This window comes from Octopus sinensis, linkage group LG2, assembly GCF_006345805.1.
Source record: "Octopus sinensis linkage group LG2, ASM634580v1, whole genome shotgun sequence".
Lineage (NCBI taxonomy): Eukaryota > Metazoa > Mollusca > Cephalopoda > Octopoda > Octopodidae > Octopus > Octopus sinensis.
The window spans coordinates 84,189,737-84,210,154 of NC_042998.1; the positions used below are offsets into that span (position 1 = coordinate 84,189,737).

Genomic DNA, 20,418 nt, shown 5'->3' on the forward strand with positions numbered 1-20,418 from the left:
AAATGAAGCGATGATCAAGTTACGCTCCGATCCCACAAGCCCCGATCTACCGCTGATACCTTTTTATTTTTCCTTTTTTTTTTTTTTTCCTCGTCTATTCACACGGTTCCTTGCACGCACAACACTCATGCAACATACTTCCATCTCTTTTGGAACGTACACTCTGACAGACACCTCTTCTCCAGCCACAGTTTCCTTTTCAAATGAAAAGAAACAAAGGATCGTAAATTGTCACCAGAGATAAAGTTGCCTGTCTTAATTCCTTTTATCCTAGTATTCCATACAGCCTCTTTTGCTATTGCTACAACCGTGAGAAAACAATTCTTACCTTCGTTCGTTAGAACTCCCGGTGGGTCAATTTTTATAATTGACTCAGTCGACAGCCGTACTCTTCCTTCGCCGGACAACAGATGTTCAGTATAAGCCCACATTTCAGTTATCTCCGGACACTGAACAATAGCGTGAGGGACGGTTTCCCTGTCCCCACCGCATCTTGGACAGGTCGGCGACTGACGTTTACCATGTCTTGCGAGCTTATCCCAAACGGGCAAGGCACCTCTGTAGCATTGCCAGGTTAAGGACTTTTGGAAGTTGTCCAACGTTCTCAACCCGAATGTACGATGAAACAAGCTGTCCAGTTGAATAAATCCGAGACCTAGAGTCGACCCCAGGCCATCGTCGCATTCAGACTCTACCAACCCACTATATAAAATCCGTGTGGAACCCCCACCGCTGGCGTTGCCCGAGCGCCGGAACAGCAAGAGGGCCTTACGGCACTCTTTATGCCACTCACTCGACCTCGGTCTACGAGAACACCAGGCTTCCTGTTCGCAAAAACTCTTGAACTCAGGGAACATTTGTCTGGCCAGCGGAGACCACACCCGTTCACTATCCAGGAGAATCCAGAGGTGCCTCAACCTCAACGCATGTCTGCGCATCATTAACCAAGGCATCCCTAAACCTCCATTTAAAGGCTTTTGACAGCAGACAGAGCGTTTCACAAGTGGCGACCTGCCCTTCCACAAAAAGCGAAAGAGCTGTCTCTCCAACCTGATCAACCACGAATCCGGACAGGGCACGACAGTCAGGCGGTAGGTAATGACCGATGCGATAAACACATTGGCCACTTCCGCCCTCCCTTTCAGGGATAGCCACCGCCAAGACCAAGTCTTGACTACTGCAGCCACCCTGCTCAATACCTCCGTCCAGTTCTTCTCTATCTGGAGCCCTGGTCCAAACCAGACTCCCAGAAACTTAACCGGTCCCTCCGTCCAGCGCCTAACAGCACTGTCTGAAGGCATCGACTTGCCAACCCAGGTGCCGAGCTGCAAGCCGACCGACTTTTCCCGGTTAATCTTTGCTCCTGCTACCTCCTCGTAAGCCTCAATAGTCTTACCTACTTCACGTAGGCGTACCACTGTGGTTACACTGATAGTGATATCATCCGCGAAAGCCGTAACAAACTCCTCTAGTCCTGGTTCTCTCGGGATGCCACTCAACCTTTGCAGTAATGGCTCGAGAGCCATCACATACAAAAGTGGTGAAAGCGGACATCCTTGACGAACCGAGCGTCTGATGCAGAACGGCTTCGAAAGGAAACCGTTCACCCGAACTATCGAGTCAATGTTGTGGTACAAAGCGATAAACCACCTGAGGAAGCCAAGGCCCAGGCCAAACCGTGCAAGTACAGTCGCTAGGTATCGATGGTCAACCCTATCAAAAGCTTTAGACTGGTCCAAATGCACCAATGCCCCACCTTTGCCAGATTTATTACCAAACCTCTCTATGGTATAGCGAATAAGATGGAGGGTATCCTGAATGGTTCTGCCTGGGCTGGCACATGTCTGTGCCTCCCCGACTATACCATTCGCGACACGCGCCAACCTTTTTGCTAGAACCTTGGCCAAAATCTTCACTTCTGCGTTTAACAGAGTGATGGGCCTGAAATTCTCTAGAACGTCCCCCTTGTCCGGGTCCTTTCTGACCAACGTCACTACTCCCCGGCGCACAGATCTGGGGATAAACCCATTCTGTTTCCAGTTCGCGTACACGTCAGTCAGTAGTTGCCCGAACAAGTCTGGCATACATTTATACAGCTCGTACGGAAGACCATCAAGTCCCGGTGACTTACCCGCTTTACAATCGGCCAAAGCCTCCATCACCTCCTCAAGTGTGATTGGCCCTTCGCAAGACTCCGCATCCGACCCGAGAGGCACGGCAGCCCGGTAAGAAAGTCCTCGAGGGCTCTCCCACCACCAGGACCGCCGTCACCCCCGAACAGCTGGGCGAAGTACTCCCGACAGACCTCACCATTTTCTCGGGCGTTTATCAAGACACCATTTTGATTCGTCAAAGACCGAATAGAGGAACTATTTCCTTGCCGAGCTTCCACCACTCGGGCCCATCCAGCGGCTTTGATTCCTTCACTTCCCATTGCACGTAACTTAGCTCTGGTAATACTTCCCATGTGGTGGGCTTCAAGATGCTGGTTTAACTCCAGTCTTTTCACCCTCGCTTGGTCTGTATTACCAGTCCTCCAGGCTTCTTCTAGTTCCTTAACTAGACCATCTCCTATTTTACGTCCCTTCTTAGCTAAACTTATGCTAAACCTAATAGACTCATATTTGATAGCTCTTTTTAGGCTCATTTGTTATTAATGATGGTACCTGTTAATGCCCTCTGTATTAACATCTTGATCCGCTTTCTGTACTCCTCAATCGCCAAAAGGGACGTATTGAGTTTCCAGTAGCCAGATCCCTGTCTATGCAACTTATCTACCGTCAGTTTACAGGTAACCATCTTGTGGTCACTGTAGCTGACTAGAAAAAACTGTGGACACTCAACTATGGACTTATCTTTTTCTCTAATTAAAATCCTATCTAGATATGTTCTGGTAGACCCGTCACTATTTGACCACGTCCACTGTGGAGTGTTCGGGTGCTCCAACCTATATGGATCTGCTAGCTGAAATTGACTTAGCAGATCCCGAAAGCCTGTGTTACATTTTCTGTTCATGTTCGAGTTTGAGCCAACACAATCTGTGTGTGCTGCACATATTGTATTAGAGTCTCCTAACACTACTAGTGAATGCGACGTGGCTAGGAACTTTCCTAGGCCACGAAAATATTCAGTTTGCGGGCCAATAATGTTTGGTGCATAAATAGCGACCAGCCTGATTGTCTTGCCATAACTGAATGTCAAGTCGAGAACGACCAGCCTGCCTTCTGGGTCAGAAAAAACCAACTTTTTCTCGGCTACCCGGTTTCTTTTTAGTAGGACCAACACCCCACCCCCACCTCCCGCCCGACTCGGAGAAACGTATTTCTCGTAGCCGTTCAGGAGGGGGAGCAGATCTCTTGGCCCCTTCACCCGGGTTTCCGTTGCAACAATTACATCCAAATTTCTCGACCTGATGTCATTCAGAAAGCGTCCTTGCTTCCAGCTTGACAACAGGCCATGAACATTTAAACAACCAATGTGAATAGCCATCACTTACCTGTTTAATTAGGATTGTCCGGTGGAGGGGGACCCTCCACTTTTTTTTATCCAGGGTCGGAGGTGGACGGTCTTGGGAAATAGATTTGTCAAAATCCCGTCTCACCACCGACACAGAATTATCAGGTGGAGGGGGAATCTCCACCTTTTCCTTTTCTCGCGGGATCGGAGCTGGTAATCCATGAAATATCGACTTGTTAAAATCTAATCTCAATGAAGATACAGTCTTTCTGTACTTATTTTGTAGAATTCTATAAGTCTTATTTGAGACTTCATATATGTCGTAATTGATAAATTCCTCTGAAAGGTTATCAATTTTTTTTACAGTCTTTATGAGTTGAATGTCTCTCATGAGCTCAGTATCTTTAGTGTATACGGCTATTATGCCTTTTTCTTCTTTTTCTCTTCTGGCAGTCTTTTTGGTCGTTGTTCTGTAGTAGTCGCCGCTCTCGGCTGGGTTGCTGGTTGTATTTTTCTTTTGTTTGTTGTTTTTTTCTCATCTGTTTCTTCTTTATCTTCTTCCTCTTTGTCTTTTTTCCTCTTCCTCCTCTTCTTCATTTTCCTTGCAGTTCCTTCGAATGTGGCCTAATTGACCACATAAAAAACATCGAGGTTTTCGGCCCTCAACAAACACCACGAGGTTCTCCTCCCCTACCTCAATTGTCTCAGGAATTGTTTGAATTATTTAGGGTCCGCTTGAATGAGAAGATTAATTGTTTTACCATCCCAGCGTGGGTTTTCCGTAGCGGTAGCCTGGAGGAGAGTAATTTTTCTACCTCTTTGATTAGGACTGCCGCCAACAACCACATAGGTTCGACCTCTGGCGGGACCCTTGTAATTTTTATTCGCGACGTCCTCATCCCCATATAATAGGGTATTAACTCCACGTCGTTCGTTTTCAACGTTTCTACTGAGTTCTTGTGTGCTATTTCTTTATTGGTGAACCTTACTTCCACCGTTCCGAATTTTTTTCCTCTTCTCAGAAATACTACGTCGCCCAAATTGGCTTTAAGCACTTTTCTATTTTCTCTTCTGACATTCTTTCAATTTTTCTATTTTGTAGACAATATGTTTTGAAAATTATGTTTTTTTGCTTTCTTCTGTAATAACTTTTGCGGAGGTTCAATTTTCACACTGTTGTCATTATTTCCATCATTTTGCTGTATTTCATAATTTCGCTTTTATTCGTCGACAGTATCTGGGTTCCACCCCCAGCAGCCAACGCAAAACTTTTTTTTCCATTTTTTAGTTCTATCTGGATGCTAGGCACATCAATTATTCTCTTCGACACAATGCCTTTGTTCTCTGGCAAAGTCGGACTCTTCTGGTGAAAGTTCTGACGAGCTCTCGACACATCTCCAAAAATATCAAATATATTATCCTCTCTGCTATTCCTTCTTGTAGGGGAAACCCTATTTCCTTGTCTGTAGTTGGCTCCTCGCCGGACATGTATTTCCTCCTCTCAACAGGAGAAACAAGTATTTCTGCTCCAACGGTAGGCTCCATGCTAGACGACATTCTTCCCCCCAAAGGGGGAATGAACAACGCGTGCTACCACAAGCACTAAGTGTTTTCAATTGAAAACTCCAACAGTTAAGTTATTCAACAGTTTAACAAGAAACAACAGTTGTTAACAATATTAACACCACGAAACAGCAATTCTTACTTCACGAACACATGTGCGGCAGACGAAATACGGCTACGCATTTCGCTCGGCGTGCTAACGTTTCTGCCAGCCCGCCGCCGTTTCCAAAACGGGCGAAATACTGTTTGCAGATACTAACGATTCGACCCGTTAGCACGTCGGGCAAAATGCATAGCGACATTTCGTACATCTTTACGTTCTGAGTTCAAATGGCGCCGGGGTCTACTTTGCCTTTCATTCTTTCGGGGTCGATAAAATAAATACCTGTTCAGTAATAAGGTCGATGTAATCGACTTACGCCCCTGTCCCGAAACTGTTGAACTTGTACCAACGTTAGGTAGGATCGGACTTGTACCACGTTTGGTGGGGTCGGAACACTAACTGCGAGATTCCTGTTTTCACTGGCAACCCGCCATGCAGAGATAACTGGTAAGTCTCGTGAGGGCGCTCGGCTGTTCCAGCGCATCAGCCTCGCCATCACCGGCGTGTCTCAATGGCCATTAGAAAGGTTTCCCTGCGTCCCTGACTTTTCAACCCAATGTCGTGAATTGTTTTGTTTTGTTTTTTAATTTTCTATTTTTTCAATTGTGTTCTCTGTTTTGTCCAGTTTTCTAGTTTAGTTTTGTAAAACGGTAAATACTGTGAAGGTAATAAAACTGCGCGTTATATTTACTTATAATACAAAATAATCCTTTCTACTAAAGGCACAAAACCTAAAATTTTGGAGAAAGGGGTGAGCCAATTGTATCGACCCCAGTATTAAACTAGTACTTATTGACCTCGAAATAATGAAAGGCAGAGTTTTTCATGCGTATGACGCTGTGTGTGTGTGTGCTACTTTTTCGCAATAACACGTGTACCATCCTAATTATTGCTTCTTGTCCGCTACCGATCGATCCCAAAGCCGAATCAGTGTGTGCCAGTTGTAATTTTGTGTCGGTAGGTTTATTTAGATGGTTTTTTGTGCTTTCTCTTCACGTAAGAGAAGAGACAGCTGGTTGAAGAATGTCTGAAGACAGTTATAGTTATTCAGACATGTCATCGTCCGAGGAGTTGTTGGAGGCAGTTAAGACAATGGACCAGAAACTGATAAAAGAGAAGGGGAATTTTGCTGATGCAGTAAGGTGCAAGGAAACAGAAGTGGATATCAAGGAATTCGGAAGACACAAAGAAGAAATGAACCGAGATGGGTTCGAAGTGAAGCTGTCGCCCCCGCAAGAGGTTAAAAACGGAATAAGGGAAAAGGCGATAATCTATCGAAACTTTTCGATAAATAAAGAAAGAATAAACGTCGCCACGACAGAACAAATAGAAAAGGCGTGAAAGCAGATTTGGGAAGACATAATATACCTGACTAGAGGCTCAACATTTGGAACAGTTGAAGGAAGGTTTCGTAATGCAGTAGCAGCAAGGAAACATGCAGCGTCGACAATTCGGAGTGATGAAGTGGTGCTTTTGCCCATGTATAGAGGCATGAGAGCAATAAGGGTCTTGGTTGAAGGAATCCCACCAGAGATTGATGTGACCTGGGTGGCAGATGCGGTCCACTTTAGTAATGAGGACAACATAGTGGTACTCCAGGCCAAGAAAAAAGATTGCGTCAACTGGAGAGGTCAATCACTAGAGATGATAGTCCAGGGTTCAAAAGAAATGATGGAAAAGATTACGGAAACAATAATTATGAAAGAAACAATTATGACTGTCAGGGTGGAAGGAAGAGTGCCACGCTGCTTTAAATGTAGCCTGAAGGGACATGTAGTGGATGCGTGGATGTATTAATAAATACATAAGTGCTTTGTAATAAATTAAAGATTTATTATCACTACATCAATTTGTAAGCAATGTTACACATCGCTTGTACAAAATGCATATTAAATAGTGGTTGCAAATAATACATATTAAAGGAATGCATAATACAGGATACACATTAAAGCAGTATATGTTTGATGGTGTGTGTGTGTGTGTAAATCATGCATGACAGAGTCACCTTTCTGATTATTCTTTCGTCGTCCTCATAAATGCGTGGCGTTCTCTTAAACGTTGGTTCGGGTTCTCTCCAGATACCTATTTCTCCGTTCTATTTATAACATCTCAAATAGCCAGAAAAATAGATATACCGCAAGAGTGTTATTGCGTACAGTAGGTCGCTGGTCGTCCTGTTAAACTTCGCCTGACCTGCTCGGGTCAGAGGTCGAAGGGAGACGATCCATCATTTTTTGTCAGAACAAAGAGATTCTGATTTCGCGCCTTTTTGTGCATTGGTATTTTACGACCAATGATTCTTGGGTCTGATTTCGAATCCAAGCTTTGAGAAGGAAGTGCTAATTCTTACACTACCCCCCTTCTAGTGAGAAAGCCACAGAGATCGAACGATATTGGAAATGTATTATTATTATTATTTTTATTATTTTTTTTTTTTTTGATTGTGTGCATGTAGAAAAAAATTTTTTTTACACATTGAACGATAAAAATATGGATGAAAGGTTTACAATTTGTATGTGCTATATGGTGGGCAATATGTATATGTGCCCAGGCAGAATTATGTTGGCGCGTTGAAAGAGATGTGCGTCTATTGATTACTCGACCTACTAGAGGTCTAATAGAGACAAGGTATCTTTCAGTGGCGAAAAAAAAAATCGAGTGATAGCACGCATGAGAACAAGATTTGTAAATGTGTGTGGATATACAGTTAGCAAAAAAATATATTTATGAGAAAGCAAACATTTTGAAGAGAAAACAAAAAATATGTACATGCAAAAATGAAAGAAATGTTCATCGGCAAAGTTCGATTTTGAAATGTTCCGTAAAAGTTCATACAGACAGTTTTTGTTTTCATTTTTTTTTTCTTTACGTACACAAATGTTCTTTGATTTCTCTGGGTGGGTGATGCAGTTATGTGTTCATTAGGAAGATGGATACGTTAGGAGTTCAGAACTTACCCGAAAAACTTGCACAAACCTTGCTGGCCATCGAACTGTTCTTCCTGATTTGGTGTGTCGGGGTTGTGCAGCATCTGTGGTGTTCGCTGGAGTTGCCGAGTCTGTTTGAGGAAAAGAGGGGACTGAATGTAAGTCCTCCTCGATGAAAGCTTTTTTTAAACGATCAATCGAGACCGTATTTCGTTTACCTCCAATATCGAGGACGAAATACTTGGGTTCTCTTTTGATGACCTTGTAGGGCCCGGAATATGGTGGTCGAAGTTGAGAGGGTATCCCATCATTCCTCACGAAGACATGAGTCCATGTGTTGATATCTTTTGGGACACGTGAAACGACGTTCTGTTGTCTGGGGCCTGAGGGTGATACTTGCGACATGGATGTTCGTAATCGGTGCACATATTGTTGTGGGTCAGGGAAGTTTTGTGAAACAGGTTCGATCATCTGCCCAGGTAAGGTGAGTGTTGTGCCATAAACGAGTTCGGCCGGAGTATATCCCAGTTCTTCCTTAATCGTGGATCGAATTCCAAGGAGGATGAGAGGGAGATGTTCCAACCAGTGAGAACTGTCTGGAGCTGCTTTTATAGATGCCTTGAGTTGGCGGTGAAAGCGTTCCACCATGCCATTTGCTGCAGGGTGGTAAGCTGTAGTGCGGGTGTGTTTACACCCGAGGAGACGAGTCAGCTCGGTGAAAAGGTGGGAATCGAACTGACGTCCTCTGTCGGTGGTAATTGTTGCGGGTGTGCCAAAACGCGAAACCCATTGTGATATCAGCGTTTTAGCGACCGTTTCTGCTGATATATCAGATAGGGGCCAGGCTTCGGGCCATCGCGAGAACCTATCTACGCAAGTTAGCAAATATGAATAGTTCTGCGAAGGTGGCAGGGGTCCAACGATATCAATGTGAACGTGCTGAAATCGTGCATCGGGCTGCGAAAATGAACCGATTGGTGATTTTATGTGCCGGTGGATTTTCGCTTTTTGGCACGCAACACAGCACTTGGTCCATTCTCTGATATCCTTGTTGATACTGGTCCACACAAAACGGGTCGATATTAGCTTTTGAGTGGAGCGAATACCAGGATGTGACAGAGAATGTAGAGCGGAGAAAACTTCTCGACGATATTTCTGTGGTACATAAGGGCGTTGGTAACCAGTGGAAATATCACACCAAATATGGGCTGTGGATGATGGTAGTGGAACATGCTGAAATTTCAGAGATGACGAATTCCGGAGCTTTAGAAGTTCTTCGTCATTCTCCTGGTCAGCTGCTATACGTGCCAGATCAATTGTAGACGTGGTGTGGATAGCATTGATCTGCGCACGTGAAAGTGCATCGGCTGCCACGTTGGTCGTCCCTTTGATGTGGCGTATATCCGTCGTGTACTGCGATATGAAGTCGAGGTGACGAATTTCTCTCGGCGAATGGCGATCCGGTTTGGTGTTAAATGCGTATACTAATGGCTTGTGGTCGGTATATATGGCAAAATTGGTACCTTCTAGCATATGACGGAAATGCTTAACGGCCAGGTATGCCGCCAATAATTCCCGACTGAATGTGCTGTATTTGGTTTCCGCGGGTTTTAACCGCTTAGAAAAGAAAGACAACGGTTGCCATATACCGTCAACAAGCTGTTGTAGCACACCTCCGATTCCGGAATCGGATGCATCAACGAGTAAACATCGTGGGGCGTCTGGTTTTGGATAAACCAACATGGTAGCGCTAGATAACGCTTTTTTCAGGGCAGCGAAAGAAACGAGTTGATCTTCGGTCAGAGCTATATCTGCGTTTTTGCAGGTTCGCTGACGTAGCAAATCCGTGAGCGGTTGCGCTATTTCAGCGAGGTGGGGCACGAACCGTCGATAGAAATTCGCTAGACCGAGATATTCCCTTAATTTGCGGAGAGATGTGGGTGGTGGAAAATCCACGATGGCCTTGACTTTCTCGGGAAGGGGACGAATTCCATTTTTATCGACTATATGGCCGAGAAAATGAAGGGAAGCAACTCCGAACAAACATTTGGTAGGGTTGATAACAATTCCAAATTGACGTAGTCGTCCGAATAGCAGGTGAAGGTGTTGATTATGCTCTTCGTCCGAGTTACTGGCCACGAGTATGTCGTCTATGTAGGCATAGACGAAAGGCAAACCTCTAGTCACCATGTCGATAAACCTTTGGAATGTCTGTGCCGCGTTTCGTAAACCGAAAGGCATACGCAGGAATTCAAACATTCCGAAAGGTGTAGTCACTGCTGTCTTTGAGATGTCTGCAGGTTCGACTGGGATTTGGTTGTATGCTCGCACCAGGTCGATTTTTGAAAAGATGCGAGCTCCATGCAGCGAGCTCGAAAAGTCCTGAAGAAAAGGCACCGGATAGGCATCACTGATAGTGCTTTTATTCAGTGATCGATAATCGCCGCAAACCCGCCAATCGGTCGATGATTTTTTTGGGACGCAGTGTATCGGCGAGGACCAGTTGCTGCTGGAAACGCGGATGATTCCGAGGTCGAGCATGTGCTGGAATTCCCGCTTGACGGCCTGGAGACGATCAGGTGGTAACCTTCTGGGCCTTGCAGCAACAGGTGGACCGCTGGTTTTGATGTGGTGGGTAACGTCGTGCTTTATCGGCTGGTTATGAAAAACTGGCCGGGCGACATCTGGATAATCATTCAGGATGGAACTGTGACGAGTCGTTGTCGTAAGCATTACAGTTGGGCTGACTGTGTCCATTCGAGCGGCTATACCGCGCACAGTAAGCTTGGTGGTGGTGTCGACAAGTCGTCTGTTCTTTATGTCTACCAGGAGACCGAAATGATGCAGGAAATCGGCTCCTAAGATAGGGGTCGGCAGTTTAGCGACGACGAATACCCACTGAAATGTGCGGCGTAGTCCTATGTTTAATGTTAGGGACTGTTCACCGTAGGTTGGAATGGGTGAATGGTTGACTGCCTGAAGACAGACTGATGTCTCTTTTCTTTTTCCAGAAGTGTTGGAGACTGGGATGATGCTGACTTCCGCACCTGTGTCAACCAGGAAACGCGTGCCTGTTACACGATCGCAAACGAAAAACAGGCGACTGTGTGGGTGCGAACCAGGAACTTCCGTCGCGTTCAATTCCTGGCTGTGCCGTTTCCCGAACTGGGTGAGGAAAACGAGCACGGTACCGTACATTTTTGTGCCCGTGTTCCGAATGTTCGGTGGTACCAACACGTGTCATGTGAGTTTCGGGTAGCACTGGGGCTTCGAGACCGTCTGCCATCTCGTCGAGATCGGCTGGTGCTTCGACGCTGGGGACTAAACTTTAGGGCTTGTATTTGGGCTGTGAGAATTTGTATTTGCGCAGCTTGCTGCGTCATTAATGCACGCAAATCCGAAATCTCTGAAGAACTGGTTTGTGCACGGAAAGGATTGGTACTGGGAGCGGCTGGCGTCACCGTCGATACCGTTGGATATCTGTGCGGTACTTCGGCTATTTTGTCAGCTAGCTCCGCCAGTTCTTCAAGGGATGTGTTTTCTCTGGTGGACGCGAGAACAACCTGGGTATTGGAGGGCAGACGCTGGAGAAAAAGTTGCTTGAAGATTTTTTCTGGGAGCGTCTCATCTCCGAGAAGCTGTTTCATTCTCCGAAGAAGCTGGGACGGCGTTTTGTCACCCAATTCTTCCGATATCAGAAGCTGGTGAAGTCTTTTTTGTTGGGATTCTGAGGTTCTGTTTATTAACGTGGTTTTAAAAACTTCATATGAAACAGAACCGGGTGGTGCCATGATAAGGTCGCGTATCACGTTCGTTATTTCTGGTGACAGAGAACTGATAACGTGAGAAAGTCGAGCCGCATCGCTCGATATTCTGTGAGAGGCAAACTGTGCCTCTATATGGTGAAACCACAATGTCGGGTCGTGGGTCCAGAATGGTGGAATTTTTAACGAGATCGCCGCTTGGAATGCCATGTCGATGTTGGCCGCTGGGTTTTGTTCCGGGAGATTCATTGTTTTCGTCGGAATTTTCAGTTGCTTCGTTGCTGGTGATGTGCAAACTGTAATTCTTCGACGCGGTTGATGAAGCTGGTTCCAGGGAAGGCGCGATTCGTTTTACGGGGTCACCAAATGTAGTGGATGCGTGGATGTATTAATAAATACATAAGTGCTTTGTAATAAATTAAAGATTTATTATCACTACATCAATTTGTAAGCAATGTTACACATCGCTTGTACAAAATGCATATTAAATAGTGGTTGCAAATAATACATATTAAAGGAATGCATAATACAGGATACACATTAAAGCAGAATATGTTTGATGGTGTGTGTGTGTGTGTGTGTGTAAATCATGCATGACAGAGTCACCTTTCTGATTATTCTTTCGTCGTCCTCATAAATGCGTGGCGTTCTCTTAAACGTTGGTTCGGGTTCTCTCTAGATACCTATTTCTCCGTTCTATTTATAACATCTCAAATAGCCAGAAAAATAGATATACCGCAAGAGTGTTATTGCGTACAGTAGGTCGCTGGTCGTCCTGTTAAACTTCGCCTGACCTGCTCGGGTCAGAGGTCGAAGGGAGACGATCCATCATTTTTTGTCAGAACAAAGAGATTCTGATTTCGCGCCTTTTTGTGCATTGGTATTTTACGACCAATGATTCTTGGGTCTGATTTCGAATCCAAGCTTTGAGAAGGAAGTGCTAATTCTTACAGACACATAAGAGCAGAATGTACATCAAAGCCAAGAAAACCAAAGGAAAAGCGACCAGAAAATACGGAAGAGAAGATAGAAGAGAGCCACAGAAAGGAAGTAACCGAAAAAGAAAACCAAGTAGCAGAAATAGAAAAAAATAAATGGGAAAATGTGACAGGAAGAAAAAGAAAAAGGGCAAGTGAACTGTAAACCCCATTCCACCACACCCTCTCGGACCCATCCGACACAAAAACAAGAGGTAAACACATACAAAGAAACCCCAAACCCCTCCCCCAAGTCAAAAGAGAGAAGGGAAAAGTGTAGGATTTGTACGTTGCTTAGCGACGAACTGCTAAGGGATTCGGCGGAATGGGACATAAAGTGCATTGGAACTAAGGGGTATGATAACGTGGAGGAATATCACTTGTATGTAATACCAGATAAGAAGCAGGAGGAAAAAATACAAGAGTATATGGTTGGATTTTATTTTTGGGGGGTGGACTGCAGCTGGAGCTCATCCCCAGACTTTACTACGTACGATAGGTGGTTAGAGGAAACAGGTATCGATGTGTTGGAAGGTTCAAGATTTAAAAAGTAGAAAATGAGGCCATTCGTAAGTGGGGCGAGTGGTTCCATTTCCATTTTTCATATTCACGTCTTCATACATTATAATATTCATTTCTATTTTTTATATATGTTTTATGTTCCACATGTTTTGTTTTGTCACTTCTATGTTAGCCCGCATAGCTAATAAAAAAACAGATCCTTATTATATGGCTTATACTGTGAAGTGTATAATGCGGGAGGGGGGTTCAGGATTTTTTTTATTTATGTTGCCCAAAAGTTTCGAAAAAATACAATATATAAGGTGGGAAACGCGATTCGTTACAAATGGACACATTTTTATGTATTCTAACTTTGCTGTAGCAGACCATATGCATATGAAACAGTAATGCTGTGAAACTGCTGGAAATAAACCTTGGTCCCGACTTTTTTGGTGTCGGCTCGACTAGAAAGGGTGTTGTCTGGGCAACTAGGGCAATACCCCAACATTCGCCACTGTAATGTGTTGAAGAGGTATAATAATAACGAAACATGTTTGCAGTTATTTCCCATGCTTGTCGGAATTATAAGCCATTGATACTAATTAGTCTTTTCCTTGATGCATTTGTATTTCTTTTCGGGCATTTAATGATCACACATTAAATATGTTGTCACTAAACCATTATTTTTGGTGCAGGTGTTGTTTCTTAGTAATTAACATCACTGATTTATCGTGTTATCTTTATCTTACGTTGCAAATTCAAATCTTGACAAAGCAAACTTCCAGCTTTCTGGGATTAGTGAAATAGGTTGAGTGAGATATGTTGTTGTCGGATAGCAAAGAGCGGAAACAAATGCGACAAAGTGCTTGGTCCGTCACTTTAATATTCCACTCCTCTGGATTTTTACTTTATTAACCACCTGAGGAATAAAAGGTAACAACTGATCTTGGTAGGATTTGAACTGAATATCATAAGGAATACAGAAAAGCATTATAGCCCGCTTCCGCCGATTCTTTAACGATTCTATCAATTCACCGCTATTGGGTCTTTCTAAGGCCAATAATATTGGTTTCAAATTTTGGCACAAAGCTATTTAAGTACCAGTGATACACTGGCCTGATTTATTCGAGTACTAAGTTAAAAAGAAATTAATATGTTCTAATAAAAATATATTATTGTCTTTCACTCTTCTTCTTCAGCATCTTTGTGTGTGTGTGGAGGGACAACAGTTGACTAAGTTAAAAGACACCTCTCATTCGCAATGTCTGCTTTATTACGTTAGGAAAGTTAAATAAATACAACTAAAAGCAGTTTAAAGTTTCGAGGCAATAAACAAACATTATTCTGAATCAGACTGTTGCTCAAGTGAATCTAATGACCCAGTCTTCAGAGACAATACTAGCAGTAGGATTTACTAATCCCTGTTAGCCTTATTCACTTGGCGAGAACTGACAGATAACGAAGTACAATTCTACAAACTCAGTCGGTTCGGTGCGGTAGAAGTAGAGAAAAAAAACGTGTTTGTATATGTATAACGGATGTGTATATATGCGTGTGTACAGCTTATGAGCTTTCTTCGCTAAATGTATCGCTCCATTTTATTGGCTCGACGTTTTTATGTTGATGTCGACTGCATGTTCAGACATGGGATCTGGTTTGAGTGGAATTATGGAAGTGGCGCTACTGTCACCGCCACCACCATCATCACTACCAACATCATCATCACAATTATTATAAATACTATTATTTATACTTTTATCATTCATTCGTCAACCAAATTAGATTTTTATTATTTTTTTCTCTAGTCTGACATCATCCACATAAAATCCTGTTGCTATAGAGCAATAATGTAAAATACTCGTTATTACCATTATACAACTTTATAATAGTTAGAAGAAAGTTTCTGGACGTTTAAAATCTTCATAAATTTCAATTTTTTAAAAAACTTTATCAGTATTAATTATTAAGTTACCATTTTATTTTACTTTATCTGCTTTTTTGTCTTTCTCCTTCGGAATTTGTAATGTCAGGAAACTGAGCCCAAAACAAAAAGGTAAGGATTTCTGTTTTTATAACGTTTATTCATTTATAATGGTTAGTTGAGGAAGCTGACTCTACAAAATCGAAATGTTCTCGTGTTCTTGTAACTACAACAAATAAAAAATGTTACTTCTTTAATAAACTTAGAGGCCTGACTACATGTAAGCTTGGGGGAGATGATGAAAAGAAAATCTGCTTTAAAAGATAAGAAAGAACAGAACGGGTGGAGGAATTGACGTACGTTATTGTCAGGAACGTAGCACAAGTAAATCAAAGGGTCAGTCTTCGGAGACGCAACAGTCGCTTTGCTGAAAATGAGGGTCCCTAACCTGTGGTTCTCGAGCTACATTGATATCTAATGCATTTATTTTACTGACTTTTAAAGAAATATAATATTACATCATTCAGCTTTATTTTTTCCCTATGCTATTTTGGTCGTCCGCATTTGAGTTCGGAGAATTATTTCCTGCAGTTGTGAAAATGTTTAAGGATTTTTTTTTATCAGCTCGAGATAGCAACAACAACAAAGCGTTTTACAGCTGAACCAAACACAACATTGTTGCCATTTAACAAACATATCAGCTGGAGAGCCATGGCGTGTTTGTATGTATCTCTTTCTCTCTCTCTCTGTAATTGTATGTATATCTCTCTACGTGTGTGTGTGTGTCAGGTTGACTCCCTGTCTCTTTCTACATGTGTGTTTCTCCCTCTCCGCCAGTCTCCCTTTCTGACTTTACGTGTTTGTATTTCTCTGCGTGTGTCGTTCTCTATCTATCTATCTATCTCTTTGCAAGTCTTTGTCTCTCCATTACATGTGTTTTTGTGTGTCTGTCTCCATGCGTGTGTGCCTTCTCTATCACTCTCCAACTCTCTCCCTTCCTCTCTCTACCTGAGTCTGTGTGGTCCTCTTCGCTGTTACTATAACAACCACCCATGGATTGAATGAAAGTTAATATTACTCAATTTTCTCTTACTATTTAGACCACACACGTACACTCCATCACACCTACAGAACATATATATATATATACACACAGGTTTTGTTTTGTGATGTAGCCTTTTTTAGTACCTTATAACAATTATTGGAGATGTTTTTTTTCAAATAATTTTGACATTCTGAGATGTTTGTTTTCTTGAAGAAGGAAAATAAGGTAAAAAAAAATATATTCAGATGTAAGACACACTGACCGATTCCACCAAAATTTTCAAAAGTGAGCTCGAAATAATTTTATTTACTTTGTCTATTTAATTTCTTTACCTTGTGTAAAAAAAAAAAATTAAACTGAAATTACATTTTTTTTTAAGCTAATTCAAAAATGTCTTTTTAAAAATATTCCATGCAAAAAGATGGGTTTTTTTCTATTGCAGGATAGTCTTAGAATTTCGGGCGAACAGGGAGCTTAGGAATATAGGTGAATTATTTAAGGAATATACTTATCAATGAAATTGATAAAGAATATGAAAAATTTTTTTTTTTTTTTTTTTGACAAAAAATATTAAATATCCGTAAGTTTCCTTCTGTAAAGCAGATTATAATACATCAGTTCGGATGATATTCCTAAATATCTGAGTTCGCGTTCTGGATCAGCAAAGTAAGGTTTACAAGTTCACGTTTTCATTATATATATATATATAAATCTTTAGTCATGTAGCTTATTTCATTGCATTAATGCCCGTGTAAGGATATAAAAAAGATCAGTATTATTTACTCCCATCTAACGTTACCATCTTTCATTACTTGCGAAAGTAGTAGTAGTAGTAGTAGTAGTGATTTGTGGGGACAACAGAAGTTTAATATTTGTCATATATATTAGGAAATTCTTCCCAGGATAGCCACTAAGTACAGGTATCTTCCACTCAGCACTTCAACACATTCAGATCATTAGGTCCAAAATCGCTGTATCTCTCTCTCTCTCTCTCTCTCTCTCACACACATCCATCAATTGTTTTGGATCTTCTGTTACTTTCTTTATAACTTGTACTAATTTTTTTTCTTTTCAGTAGATCATTATTAGTTTCTCTTTATTCCTCTCCAGTTTTGTGTGTGTGTGCGGGCACGCTCTTTATTATTTTTTTTTACTGCTAGGATTCTATGCCCTATATTTATGGCCAGCCTTAGTTATGCTAGTGCCCCGAGGGAAGCAGAGTTTTGGTACTCTTTGAAATATAATTTTGAAATATTTTCGCATCTTTATAACAACCACAGATGTAGAAATAAATTAATCATTTTCATCATGAACATCATAACCTTTATTTTTCCATGCTTGTGTGAATCAGAAGAACTTTGATGGTGCCAATGTTCTATGGGCAGATGGCCGTTTTGCTGCCAACCCTTAAACAAGTTAATAGCTGGAATATTGTTAGCAAATACTTGCTTTTGTGTTGTGACATTGTATGCTGATACAATGTCAAGACAGGGAGATACAAACACACATTCTCACACACACATTCATATTACTTGGTGACTTTGCTGGTGCCACATAAAAAAAACATCCATTACACTATGTAAAGTGACTGGCTGTAGGAAGGACATCCACCCATAGAAACCATGTCAAAGCAGATAGCAGAGCTTGGTGCGGTCTTCTGGCTCACCAGCTGCTGTCAAACCATCCCACCCATTCCAGAATGGAAGGCAGACAGTAAATGATATATATATATATCATTTTTAGTAAAACATAAATCTGGAGAAACACACTCTAAGAAGTCTTATGATCTGATGATACACTATAAAGTTAAACCCTTTATGGACAGGAAACCCTAGGTATCCATAAACCTGCCTTCACCAGGAATATAATATATTATATATATATAATATATATATATATTATATATATAAACAAACATATATATACAAGTAAGTGGACAAATAAAAGAAGGGCACTCAACCAATTTATTGCGAGTTAAATGTATGGATCAAAACAGTTTGATTCAAGAGTTCCAACGAATTTGAATCAAACCGTTTTGATCCATTGCATGAAAATGATAAATTTATTTCTACGTCTGTGGTTGTTATACACATGCAAAAATATATTAAAATTATATTTCAAAGAGGACCAAAACTCTGCTTTCCTTGAGGCACTAGCATTTTTCTAACTCACTCTGAAAAAAAAAAATTTTATATATACACATGCTGATATATGACCTACGTTGGACTCCTTAATTGCATAATCACCGAACCTGGAGCTTAACTATGGTCTATCCATAGCACTTATTCAACATTACCTGATACCTTTGGGTTTTATCGACACCATTCCACTCCTAACATCTATATATATATATTATATATATATATATATATATATATATATATATATATTATATATATATATTATATATATATATTGAACACAACACTTTTTTCTTTGGTGAAGTCCAGTACCGTGACAGGCTTGATAATTGTTGAGAGATTTCTCTCTGCAAGAAGCCAATGGTAGCCTTGTTAAACTCACAAATAAACAATATTTCTCCACCAATGTGGGCATTAAGAAGGGCATCCAGCTACAGAAACCATGCCAAATCAGATTGTAACCTGGTGCAGCTCCCCAGCTTACCAGTTTTCGGTCAAGCCATCTAACCCATGCCAGCATGGAAAACAGACATGAAATGATGATGATGATGATTACACACACACACACACACAAATACAGATATATATACACACGTCCAACAGGTTTCTTTTCGTTTCCATCTACCTAATTCACTCAGAAGGCTTTGATTGTTTGTTTGGCCCAGGCTGTAATAGAAAACAATTTTCCATTCCAAGGTGCTGCACAGTGAAACTGAATCTAAAACCACACAGTTGTAAAATAAAATTCTTAACCCCACAGCCATGCCTGCACCTGCAATTTATAATATCCTGCTTATTGCACTTCATTATTTGGATACAGCATGGTTGAATGGTGAAGAGATCCATTTTACAGTTACCCGGTCCCAGTTTCAGTCCTACTGTGGGGTATCATAGGTGTATCTCTTTTACTATTGTGTCAAGTCCACCCATAATATGTGAATAAATCTGAGTAAATGAAAACTATATGGAAGCCTGTTGAATGGATTAAGTCTGTAACTTAGATGTACAGCCTTTCCACGCCCTGTATCACTCTAATTCTATCTGAGAGTTACAATAATGATACACGTCTGTGGAGTACTCAGTAACATACATACTACAATAAATTCATTATCCAGGGTCATCTTTGACTTTCAACCTGTCAGACGAAATAGTACCAGTTGTATAGTGGGGTCAATGTAATCAACTAGCCCCCTCCCTGAAAATTTCAGGCCTTGTACCTCTTGTAGAAAGGATTTTCACTTGGAAAGGGAAGTGCTCTCCCACCAGCAATTTTGTTAAAAGGTGGGTGAATGTTGCAAGAATGGTTCAAGTAAATGCACCTGTAGGTTGAAGGAGGACAATGTAAAAAGGGGGCACTTGCCCAAGTGGTCAGGGGGATTCTGGTTTTGCGGTGTCTCCCATGAGCAGCCCTAGGAAGTGCCCCTCTTTTGGGGAATTATTCATTGTTATAATTTCATTTTGTTTGTTTTTATACTTTCTACATATCTTTAATGTAATCCCATGTATTGTCCTATACCATAACTTAGTGTTTTCTGGTAAACTCTTAGTGATTAATAAAGAAAACATTTTCCTTTTTTTTTGGTGGCAAGCTGGTTGAATCATTGGAACACCAGACTAAATGCTTACCAGCATTTCATCTGTCTTCACATTCTGAGTTCAAATTCTGCTGAGGTTGAACAAGTACCAGTTGAGCACTAGTGTTGGTTTGGTGCAGTTGACTAGCCTCCGACCCTATATTTTCAGACTTTGTGCCTATTGTAGAAAAAATTATAAAATCAGTGAGCATTTAATTCCATTGAACAACCAAGTCCCCTTCATCAAAGCTAACAGAGATCCATTTTTAATTTAGAATTCATTAAATAAAGTGTTTGATTTATTAGTTTCATGTTTTTCTTTTTTAATTTGAAGAACACAAACACATGATGTGTCAACTTCACTCAATTTACCTGTATTTTCAGCTGGCCCTTCTTTAGTATCACATTATCAATTCTCTATAACAGAAAAGTATTGATCTCACAAT

General features: G+C 41.5%; 2 protein-coding genes across 7 annotated transcripts in view; one reads left to right on the forward strand and one right to left on the reverse strand.

Annotated features, from left to right (window-relative positions):
- Positions 1 to 11,186: 11,186 nt before the first annotated feature.
- On the reverse strand, positions 11,187 to 12,062 carry LOC115225099. Its single transcript, XM_029796029.1, has one exon. The coding sequence runs from the start codon at positions 12,060 to 12,062 to the stop codon at positions 11,187 to 11,189; it is 876 nt and encodes a 291-aa protein (XP_029651889.1).
- Positions 12,063 to 14,908: 2,846 nt separating this feature from the next.
- The window catches only part of LOC115225108 (armadillo repeat-containing protein 2-like), a 70,090-nt gene continuing 64,580 nt past the window's right edge, over positions 14,909 to 20,418 (forward strand). For 3 of the 6 annotated variants that reach the window (XM_036514853.1, XM_036514874.1, XM_036514858.1), the window contains exon 1: positions 15,835 to 15,934. In XM_036514853.1, the coding sequence (XP_036370746.1) occupies positions 15,924 to 15,934 (11 nt within the window). In that variant the 5' untranslated portion in view covers positions 15,835 to 15,923. Of the gene's footprint in view, positions 15,345 to 15,834; positions 15,935 to 16,199; positions 16,543 to 20,418 lie in introns of those variants that run through there. The other 3 variants (XM_036514863.1, XM_036514870.1, XM_036514867.1) reach the window with 3 other exon arrangements.

Coding starts and splice junctions, on each gene's coding strand:
- LOC115225099 (XM_029796029.1), bottom strand. CDS start 12,062: ATGAATCTCCCGGAACAAAACCCAGCGGCCAACATCGACATGGCATTC.